The 12,274-nt window shown below is 39.0% G+C and overlaps 1 protein-coding gene across 2 annotated transcripts in view; it reads right to left on the bottom strand.

The window, feature by feature from the left end:
- TBC1D8 (TBC1 domain family member 8) overlaps positions 1–12,274 on the bottom strand; it is an 84,736-nt gene that overhangs the window by 50,792 nt on the left and 21,670 nt on the right. The window contains exon 2 of one of the 2 annotated variants that reach the window (XM_054009843.1): positions 7,357–7,512. In XM_054009843.1, the coding sequence (XP_053865818.1) occupies positions 7,357–7,512 (156 nt within the window). The remainder of the gene's footprint in view (positions 1–7,356; positions 7,513–12,274) is intronic. The other variant, XM_054009852.1, reaches the window with a different exon arrangement.

Genomic DNA, 12,274 nt, shown 5'->3' on the forward strand with positions numbered 1-12,274 from the left:
GAGACTACAGTAAGGAGGAGTATTCCATAGTAGTTGGCATATTTTCTTTTTTGCTAGACACCTTGTCCAAGCACTGGTCATCTCTCACCTGGACTGCTGTAAATCTTCTCTCTGCCTTACGGTCTACCTACTCATTCTGTTCAAAATGCTACCCAAGTTATCTTCCTCCTCTCTGACCATGTCACCTCACCGCTTCGTGACTCCCTCTCCTCCCTGAGCTCCCCATCTCTTACTCCCTAAATTCAAGCTCCTTGTCTTCAAACACAAGCATGATCTAAGACTTCATCTACACGACAGACCTCACAGCACCACAGCTGTACTGAAGCAGCTGCGCCGCTGAAAGATCGCTTGTGTAGCTGCTCTATGCTGATGGGAGAGAGCTCTCCCGTCGACATAATTAAACCACCCCAAATGAGCGGTAGTAGCTATTTCAGCAGGAGAAGCTCTTCTGCCGACACAGTGCTGTAAACACAACCACTTATGACAGGGAAACTTCGGTAGCTCAGGTTCTTTATTTAGAACATTGAGCAACATAAGTTTTGCCGACATAAGTGGTAGTGTAGACATGGCCTTACTCACCCCTTCCCTGGCTACTCTCATTCCTTCTCATGCCTCCTATGCTCTTCCCAATCCTTTTGCCTTACTCCTCCCTTCATCTACTCCTCTCATTCTGCTGCATGGCTTTTTTTTTTTTTTTTTAAATACTGCCCTATGCCTAGAGTCTCTTGTCCCCAGCTGCTAAGCACCCTCTCACTCCTCCTTCTCTCCTCCGAACCCACTTCTTCGATAATCCCCACACCCACTCTGTTCTGAACTGTCTTCACGTGTCTTGCCTGGTATTTTTTGCAGCACTGCTGTAGCCAGGTTGGTCCCAGGATATCAGAGAGACAAGGTGGGTAAGGTAATTTATTTTTATTTGAGCAACTTCTGATGGTGAGAGAGACAAGCTTTTAAGCTACACAGAGCTTTTCTTCAGGTCTGAAAAAGTAAGTAGAGTGTCACAGCTAAATACAAGGTGAGACAGACTGTTAAGCACAAGAGGTTACAGGACACCAGTTAAAATGAAGGGGCAACTGACACCTCTGCGGTCACAGGACAATCTGCCCCACCTTGTAATTAGCAGTGACACTATGATTACCTTTTCCAGACCTGAAGAAGAGCTCTGTGTACCTTGCAAACTTGTCTCTCACCAACGGAAGTTGCTCCAATAAAAGATATTACCCTCAGCCACCTTGCCTTGAATTTGTACATCTTATTTTGCTTGTAAATGCTCTGAAAAGGCAGAGAACATGTCTTTGTGTGAAAGCTAGCATTTAAGCCCACAGACCCTATCTAAGTGGACTGTTAATAATTCATATTCCATTTTTCAACAGTATGTTAACTATCCAGCAATGTGGGGGCAACACAACATTACGTACTCTCATGCTAGGAGGCACAGGAGCTGCTCCTTGGCTGCATTTCCAATTTTTACTGCAGTAGAAACTGCCTGTAACCCCCTTCAACCCAGAACAATCTTTGGATTGTTGAGGAGAATCTTGAGAGCCTCTCCAGCACCTCACTAGTACAGGGAGAAATTAATAAGCAGATTCCCCCAGTTGCTACAGTAGAACCCTAACATTGCTTTTCTGCTCCAAGGCTCCAGCTTTGTGGGAACTTACGGGGGCAGAGTCTCAGCACCTTTTCCACAGGCCCTTCCCTAAATAAATGCAGGTATCAGTTTTGGGGAACGAGGATAAGCAAAGAGCCACAATGGAAGAGGCAGCTTGGAAAACTTCAACACTGTACTAAAGAGAGTCGGGTTCTGCTGTGTTACTGACTAGTATTGCCAGCCCTAGCAGGAAGCCTGCTTCTTCCCCAGCTGCTGAAGGCAGCATTTCATAACAAGAGGATTATTAGTCAGAAGCAGGTTACATTTCTATTGTTCTTAATGTCTCTATGGATTTTTTGCTCATAAAACTGCAAACATGCTTTGACTACAAAAGACACATAAGAAATATAAGAACAGCCATACTATGTTACACCACTAATCCATCTAGTCCAGTATCCTGTCTTCCGACAGTGGCCAATACCAGACGCTTCACAGGGAATGAACAGAACAGGCCAATTATCAAGTGATCCATCCCGTGTCGTCCAGTCCCAGCATCAAGCAGTCAAAGGCTTAGCCATTTTGGCTAATACACATTGATCAACCTATCCTCCATGAACTTATCTCATTATATTTTCAACCCAGTTATATTTTTGGCCTTCACAATATTCCCTAGCAATGAGAGCCATAGGATGACTGTGAGCTGTGTAAAGAAGAACTTCTTTTTGTTTTAAACCTGCTGCCTATTAATTTCATTGGGTGACCCCTGGTTCTTGTTATGTGAAAGGGTAAATAACACTTACTTATTCATTTTCTCCACGCCATTCATGATTTTATAGACCTCTATTGAATCCCCCCTTAGTCACCTCTTTTCCAAGCTGAATGGTCCCAGCATTTTTCTCTTCTCATATGGAAGCTGTTCCATATCCCTAACCATTTTTGTTGCCCTTCTCTGTAGCTTTTCCAATTCTAATGTATGTTTTTTCAGATGGGACAACCAGAACGTCACACAGTATTCAAGGTGTGGGCATACTATAGATTTCTAAAGTGGCATTATGATATTTCCTGACTTATTATCTATCCCTTTACTAATGGTTCCTAACATTCTGTTCGCTTTTTTGACTGCTACTCCACATTGAGCAGATGTTTTCAGAAAATTATCCACAATGACTCTCAGATCTCTTTCTTGAGTGGTAACAGCTAATTTAAACCCCATCATTTAATAAGTATAGTTAGGATTATGTTTCCCAATGTGCATTACTTAGCATTTATCAACATTAAATTTCCCCATCTGCCATTTTCTTGACCAGTCATCCAGTTTTGTGAGATCCCGTTTGTAACTCTTCCCAGTCAGCTTTGGATGCAACTATCATGAGAAATTTTGTATCAGCTGCAAACTTTGCCACCTCACCGTTAACCCCTTTTTCTAGATCATTTATGAATATGCTGAACAGCACTGGTCTCAGTTCAGATCCTTGGAGGACCCCACTATTTACCTCTCTCCATTCTGAACACTGACCATTTATTCCTACCCTTTGTTTCCTGTCTTTTAACCAGTTACTGATCCATGAGAGCACCTTCCCTCATATCCCAAAACTCCTTACTTTGCTTAAGAGCCTTTGGTGAGAACCTTGTCAAAAGCTTTCTGGGTCCAAATACACTATATCAATTGAATTACCCTTGTCAACGTTTGCTGACCCCCTCAGAGAATTGTAACAGATTGGTGAGGCATGGTTTCCCTTTACAAAAGCCATGTTGACTCTTCCCCAAGAAACCGTGTTCAACTGTGTGTCTGATAATAATAGTAAAAACCAATGCAAAGAATTAATTTAGCTTCTCTGCAACAGCCTTGTCTTCCTTAATTACTCCTTTAGCCCCACTGACTGATTGGCAGACTTCCTGCTTCTGATGTCAGAAAAAAATTTGGTGTTAGTTTTTGTCTCTTTCGCTAGTTTGCTCTTCAAGTACTTTTTTGGCCTGCCTCATTCTATTTTTTGCACTAGACTTACCAGAATTTATGCTCCTTTCTATTTTCCTCACTAGGACCTGACTTCCAATTTTTAAAGGATGTCTTTTTGCCTCTAACCACCTCTTTTATTCTGTTGAGCAATGGTGGCATTTTTCTGGTCCTCTAATTATTTTTTTATTTGGGGTATACATTTAATTTGAGCCACTATTATGGTGTTTTTAAAAGTGTCCATGCAGCTTGCCAGCATTTCACTCTTGTCACTATTGCTTTTAATTTCCATCTAACTAGCTTCCTCGTTTTTGTGTACTTCCCCTTTTCAAAGTTAAATGCTACTGTGGTATTTTCCCCTCACACAATGTTAAATTTAATTACATTATGGTCACTATTACCAAGCAGTTCAGCTATATTCACCTCTTGGACCAGATCCTGTGCTTCACTTAGGACTAAATCAAAAATTGCCTCTCCCCTTGTGGGTTCCAGGACTAGCTTCTCCATGAACCAGTCATTAATGGTGTCTAGAAATTTTATCTCTGGATTCCGTCCTAAAATGACATGTACCCAGTCAATACGGGATTAGCTGAAATCTCCCATTATTATTGGGTTTTCTTTGTTTGTAGCCTCTCTAATCTCCCTGAACATTTCACAATCATCATCACCCCCCTGGTTTGGTGGTCGGTACCATATTCCTACTGCTATATTCTTCTTGTTCAAGCATGGAATTTCCATCCATAGAAATTCTTTGGTACAGTTTGATTCATTTCAGATTTTCATCTTATTTGACGCTGCTTTCTTTCACATATAGTGCCACTCTCCCACCAGCGTGACCTACTCCATCATTCCTATGTATTTTGTATCCTAGTACTACTGTGTCCCGTTGATCATCATCATTCCACCAGGTTTCTGTGATGCCTATTATATCAATATCCTCATTTAATATCAGGCACTCAAGTTCACTCATCTGAGTATTTAGACTTCTATCATTTGTATACAAGTACTTATAAAATGTCAATATTTAGCTGTCTGCCTTCATGTGATATAATTGAATGGGACTCTTTTTTGTTTGACTGTTTTTCTTCAGCTCCTACTTGTACTTTATCAACTTCAATCCGCTCCTTTTTACTAGGACAGAGAGAATCCCTATTAATAGATCCTCCCCTAAGGGATGTATGTGCTCCTCTGCACCTGTCAACTGTTCCCCTGCTCTTAGTTTAAAAACTCCTCTACAACTTTTTTAATTTTATATGACAGCAATCCCGTTCCATTTTAGTTTAGATGAAGCCCAAAAGGATCTCCAGTTCCTAATAAACCTAAAACTCCTCCTTACACCATTGTCTCATCCATGCATTGAGACCCTGCAGTTCTGCTTGTCTAATTGTCCTTAACATGGAACTGGAAGCATTTCAGCGAATGCTACCATGGAGGTTCTGGACTTAAATCCTTTACGTAGCAGCCTAAATTTGGCCTCCAGGACCTCTCTCCTACCCCTATATCACTGGTACCTACATGTACCAGCACCAGCAGCTCCTCCCCAGCACTATATATAAGTCTATCTAGATGTCTTGAGAGTTCTACAACCTTTGCACCCAGCAGGCAATTCACCATGGCGTTCTCCCAGGCATCACAAACCCACTACCTATATTTCTAATAATCAAATCCCGCAATACTATTACCTGTCTGTTCCTAATAAGTCATCTCCCTCGGAGGGGGATCCTCAGTGTGAGAGGATACCATGGCATCATCTGCAAGGAGGGTCCCAACTATGTGACTGTTTCTCTCCCCTCCAGCTTGATGTTCTCCTTCCTGGAGACTTTCATCCTCCGCAACACCATAAAGGCCGTCAGACTGGGAGTGGGACCGCTCTACTGTGTCCCGGAAAGTCTTGTCTGTGTACATCTCTGTCTCCCTAAGCTCCTCCAGCTCAGCCATTCTGCTGTCAAGAGACTGTACTCTGTCTCTGATAGCCATGAGCTGCTTGCACTGAATGCACACATACACCACCTGCCCACAAGGCAGGCAATCATATACGCTGCATTCAGTGCAATAAACTGGTTAGCTCCCCCTCTGCTGCTGAATCCACATAGTATAGATTAATGCAATATTGATCTACACAACCAGAATTATCTTCTACTGACTTGGAAAAATTAACTGTTACTTACAACAATACATCTTGGAAATCCATTTGGGGAAGGGGGGAAATTCAAGGTCTTAAAGTGTTATTTGTTAAAGGCTTTTCTAAAACTTCTATAACCTACAAAAAAATCTTAACCATTCCAGTCAAACAAGTGGTTCCCCTTGAAGTGAAAAACAACAGCTGCCCTACCAGACTGAAGAAATCTGCACAGAGTAATGATCAACCCCAGAGAGGAATATTACCTACATGCTACTGAGCAAGGGACCTAAGCATTCTTTGAGATGAACACTGGTTTGCATTTTAAAATGCCAAACTCATTTTCTTCATTACAAGAGCAATATTTAAGAGCATGAAGTATTCTCTTCACAAAACATTCTCTCTTTAGTGGTGTGTTCTTACCTTCCAAATAAAAAAAGAGTACCAAGTGAACAGCAATTATGAAAATGAGGAAATGGTAGCACCTAACCATAGCCAAAAATAACATGGAGAACAGACTCTCTGCAAGCTTCCCAACACAAATGTAACAATGCACATCAATCCTGACCTACTACCCTTCGCTCCCGTTTTGTATCTTCAAAATACACTAAAAATCATATAGTGGTTTGACAGACAGGCATCCATAGGGCAATGTTTTCCAATGCATGGAGAATTCCTCAAGGGGGTATAAGGGAGAGCACACATGCATGCACCTTCAGAATGTGAAATGTGCGCAGCTGATGAAGAGACATCTACCAGAGTTTTCAGTAAGCCATAAAAAACAACTCTAATGTGTGAACTGCCCCACTAATTTCAATGAATACTAAATCTAACACCACCAGTGATATTTTAAATGTCAACATTGTTAACTATTTCACTGCTCAAAACCGTGAAAAAAAGGAGAGGAAATATGTTATGAAGATCTACACCAGCATTTTCCAAAACAGGAGGAAGAATGAAGGACTAGCCAGGAGAGCACAGGAAGTGTATAAAAATGCATACATTAACATTGGTAGGCTTTAAACACCAAATAGCGGGGCTGCTATGATTTACAACTGGTTTATTTTTCTTAAGGGGTGTTCAGCTTTGAAAAGCATGGGAAACACTGCATTAAGAATTAGTTTAAAGACTAGCAAACTCAAGTCTTCAGAGTGCACTATTCTTCATCATAGGGTCACCTAGCACTATGATACTTTAAAACATTTATTATTTTAAAACATTTCATATTTTTTAAAACATCTCTTTCGTGAGATTTTATTGTGATCAGAAGAGCTGGGAGACTTTATTATTATTTTTTTTTTTAAATAAACGGCAGGTAAAAATTAACTGCCGATACACGTGTCGATGAAAGACCAGAACAAAAAGCCTCCTGCTGGAAGCGGCCTACACAGGCTACTATCTGAAATGATAAATATGTGAATGGAATGACCACATTTTGCAACAGACAGAAAAACAGGAAGGCAGGAACAGCCAGATTTTTTTTTCTTGCTTAACAGAAAAAAACATTCCCTTATGTTATTAATACCTTGAATTATAACCAATAGGTATTTTGGTTATTAAACAAGTCACAGCCAGTAGCCTTTACACACACATGAGGTTACTAATTTTGGTTACCTTCAGCGTCTTGGACATGCAGATACTGAGCATGCTCAGAATTTAGCTTTGGGGATTTTTTTAAATTGGTATGTAACTCACCAGCAGCTATGGCCCAGTAAACTTCTGATCCATTCAATAACTCACCACATGCTATGGCAGAGTAAACTGGTGATCCTGGAACTTGAAGTAAAATTCGAAATGGAGCAACACGTGCATTAGAATCTAGCACTGCATCCAGGGCACCCACCAAACGACCTGAACACACACACAAAAGGAGAATGACATGTTTTAATTATAGCAGCACCAACTCTCACTGAGACCAGTTTATCACTATTAGACCTATTCACGTTTAAGACCCTCAAATTAAGCACTGAACAAAATTATAACAAAGCTCTCTAACATTGGCTTGTAAAATGGAGAAGTGTTCAAATGCACCAGAGACTAGAGGGCCAGGCAGACCAATCGGAAGACCAAGTTTTTATGCTTCTAGTTCGTTTATTATGCCATATATACATAAGACTAACAGAAGCTTTGAAACCTAAGCTATGGTTAGAATACATAAACATGTATTATTTAGAACTGTCTCAAATGCATTGTGTCTCAGATTCTATTCCATAATAATTGGCTCCTGAGTAAAACAAGTGCTAGCATATTATTGCTATCTGTTTGAACTGAGTCATGAATTTGCAAGTGAAAATATAACAAAGTACCAAACCCTCTCCAATTATTAAAGGAAAAACAATCAAAAAAAAAATCAAGATTCCTCCAACTACAAAAGATGAGCACTTAAAATGTGCATTCCCCCATTGCCGCATAAAAGGTTCTAATTCTGTAAGATGATCTTAAAATTCTGTATTTTGCCAACAATAATAATACAATTAGGAGCGTCCTATGAGTCCACATCCTGTCATCAGAGGAAGCTGTAGGGCAACGGCATAGCACAGTCTAGCCTGCAAGTTTCAAAATATTGAAGACCATGTGATTAACAAAGAAAAACAGCCCAGAAACTAATTTTTTCATCCTGATAAAAAAACCTATGAGTAGGGATTTTTAAAAGCATTTAGTTTAGGCCTCACCTTGGTCCCATTTAAGTCACTGGCAAAAGTTAGACCAAGAACTTCTGAAAATCCTGATAAAAGGTCAGACTTGTGAAATATGGTTATTTTTAGAGAATACAAGAAATGCACCCATACAATGAAGCCATGTAAGTACATGGGAAACGAAGGGTATTTATCTTGTTTCTCGGTTTGTGCAAATTAAATTCCCTTTTCTGTCCCTGAATGACTGATCACAGCAGCCAATTCCTCTTTTCACTCTGTACTTCTGCTTACCAGTTCCATAATGTTCACTAATTGTAATGAACCAAGTTTCCAACTGAACACAAGTAGTAAATAAATGAAAATAATAAATACCACCCACTCCCTGGATCGGCCAGTTTAGCCACAGTTTAAATATTATAAAAACAAAGTACTGAGAAGTCAAAACTAAGAAGAATCCTTTGAATATATTATTATATTTTAAAAAAAGATCTGAACCAGGTTCATACACAAACTCCAATGATGATTCACTGGAATATACATCTGAAGTCTCCCTCTTCAGTTAGTTTTGTATTTTCATAATTAATATCATACATTAGGGGCCTGACTGAACTTCCATTAGTTTCTATGGAAAGACTCTCATACACTTATGTGGGATTTAGATTAGGCCCCAATCTATTTTTAATTTGGGTAGGACGGAAGGCCCTTTCTAGTTTCACAAGTAACAATGTTGTCTAGATTTCTGATCTCACATATCTGCTGCTGATTCCAGGGCAGTAAAACAAAGGTGCACCAATGATGCAGAATAAGCAATTTGTGCACATTTCACACCTGTATTTTGATTATTTTCTTCAAGAGAGAAAAATATTAAGTATTTAGCGCAGATTAAAACAATTTCCTAGTTTGACGTAAAAGCATATCAACAATCTTTCTGAGGTAGCCTCATTACTATGCTTTAGCATGTCTATTTTTGAGGTGCTACAGCAATAGCATAGGTTGAAATTTAACTGAACAAGCTCCAAAAATAGATCTTTCAAAAATTAATCGGCGAGTGCTATAAAAACTATGCAACGTTAGCCAAAACTTGTACATTAACCTGGTGAAGATTGAGTACAAAGTTTAATATTAAAGAAAGGATGAAAGCTACTTAAATTATTCAAATGGTGCTGCTTTCCAAGTGTTTTTGTTATCATATAAACGCTGAACTCTGCTTAATACTTGTAACATACAACAACTGCACAGTGCTTCCCCCTGAATGAACCAATAAAAGCATGCAAACAAAAGAACTTTCTAAAGGGACACAATTTGAATTTTAAAATTAAAAAAAAAAAATCTAAAGAAAAAGTTAAGTTTCTGATAGAGCACCCTATAAAACAGTCCTTTTTAAAAAAAATATATATTTTTCTCTCTCTCTCTCTCTCTCCCTCCCTCCCTCCCTCCCCCCTGTTGATGTTTGAGGGTCTTCTTAACCAGGAAGGAACTGATTGACTTTTGCAGGAAAAAGCAAATCTTACTATCCATAAAAGCCTATCAAATAAAACAAACTAGGGAAAAAAAGAAAAATATGTTTTACTAACTTTATTATAGTAATCATAGGTCTTTCTTGATACCATGTATGGAACAAAAATTTCAGAAGTAAATATGATTTTCAAGTTCATTGCATTCTTTTAAACAATACTACTACCAGCTCTCTATTTCAATTTTTCAGCTTCAACCAATGCAAAATCATTTCAGGGGGGAAAAAATAAAGCCACCGAGAATAAAACACAGTTGATTTTTTACTGCACTACAGAAAGCTGCAGCCATAGGTTTTCTAGTTAGACTTCAGAGTCCAGAAACAGATCATCTCATGAACATCACAAGTCTTTTCACGATTTTATCAAGATTACAAAGAATGTTGAAATGCAAGGGGAAGGTCCAAATCCAATGTGGACGTCAGACAAAGCTTGGGGGGAGGGGAGAAGAAAATTGCTTTTCTGCTTTAAAATCAGTTTGTGCTCAATAACATAAACACTTTCCCTGGACATGGGATTTCAAAGCAAGTGTTTAACTTGTATTCTTATGGAAACAAACAGCTCTCTAAAACAAAATTTGCACTCTTCCTGTAGATCATGAATCTTAACTACAATTTTTGTTTAGTTACATTTCAAATATCTATCTTTATGCACATTTTACACAACCTAAATAGTTCAAATCAAATACTGCAAAGTTATACCTTGTATGGAAAGTACAACCAAATTAGAATTACAATAAAAGTTTCTAATCTGAAATCCATTTTATAGAGTTCACATTATTTTATGCACACCAGTTCAATAAATCAATCAATCCAAGTACAAGCTAGCAGGAGACTGAAGCACTATTGTTGATGGAAGGATATTTTCAGATCCTATGACAGATAGGCAGTGTATTTGCTTTACCAAGATCATAGTGTAATCTAATCAGCCTGGACGCAGCATGCTACATAACTGTATGGTTAGGTCTTCTTATTCACATTAATCCCAACTCTGTGTGTAACACAGCTGTGCACACTTTTTTTTTTTTTCCTTTTTGGGGGGGAGGAGGGGAGGAGAAGGGGGAGAAAATTAAAGTGATACCTTTCTGGTTATCAAATAAACTTGCAGAAGTATGATCCACCATTTGAGCTTATTCTGTATTTACCTGAAACCTCAAAGAGAAGAAGATATCACAAACTGCTATGTATGACCCTACACTTTGAGTACCACAACTCACAGCTACAATCTAGAAAAGGACCAATTACAGTAAAGTCACCTGAAAAACACTGATTTCTATGTAAACGTATTTATTCAAACTCTCAGGAATGCAGATTTCTCTAAATTGGTGTGAATTATCCATATGATATTTGAAGCATTCCATTAAACTTTGAGAGACTGGATGTTCGAAAATGAAAGGTGAACTCAAAATTAAACACTTTGAAATCTGGGTTTGTGAAAAATATTGATTCTTTCCATCTGTCAATTCAAGATTTTGGGGATCTAATCTAAGATGTAGTTAATTAACACAGGTCCGGCAGCACCTGATCCACAGATCTCTCTTCAAAGAACTAAAGGCTATCTCTGCCCATCTACACTGCACCTACCAAGTCTTTAGGTAAAACTAAGGTAAAGTATTAAAAAGTGCTTATGTGCCCATTTACAAAAGTGACCTGGGCAGTTAGGATCCTAAGAGTTTTTTTGAAAGTCAACAGGACTAGAAGCCTAAACGCTCAAGCCACTTTTGAAAAAGTCACTTAGGGTGTATCTACACTAGGACTAGAAGGTGGGATTGCAGCAAGTGTAGGCATACCCAAGCAAGTTTTGGTTGAATTAGCTCACTAAGGCCTTGTCAGGACTGAGATCCCCACTTTGAACTTTAGGGTACAAATGTAGGGGCCTGCATAAAAACTTCTAAGCTTAATTACCAGCTTAGCTCTGGTTCGGCTGCCACCATTTTCAATGGATTCCCTCCCTGGGAAACCTTGAAAAACCTTCACCAAATCCCTGGTGAAAACAAATCCAACCCCTTGGATTTAAAACAAGGGGAAATTAACCATTCCCCTCCTTCCTCCCACCAACTCCTGGTGAATCAAGATCCAAAACCCCTTTGGATCTAAAACAAGGAAAAAATCAATCAGGTTTTTAAAAAGAAGGTTTTTAATTAAAGAAAAAGGTAAAAATCATCTCTGTAAAATCAGTATGGAAATCAACCTTACAGGGTAATCAAACTTAAAGAGCTCAGAGGACTCCCCTCTAGTCTCAGGTTCAAAGTACAGCAAACAAAGAGAAACACTCTAGTAAAAGGTACATTTACAAGTTGAGAAAAACAAAGGAAAACTAACACGCCTTGCCTGGCTATTTACTTACAAGTTTGAAATAGGAGAGGCTTGTTTAGAAAGATGTGGAGAACCTGGATTGATGTCTGGTCCCTCTCAGTCCCCGAGAACGAACACACTCCCAAACAAAGAACACAAACAACAGCCTTCC

Source organism: Malaclemys terrapin, chromosome 1 (genome assembly GCF_027887155.1).
Source record: "Malaclemys terrapin pileata isolate rMalTer1 chromosome 1, rMalTer1.hap1, whole genome shotgun sequence".
In the NCBI taxonomy this organism is placed as follows: domain Eukaryota; kingdom Metazoa; phylum Chordata; order Testudines; family Emydidae; genus Malaclemys; species Malaclemys terrapin.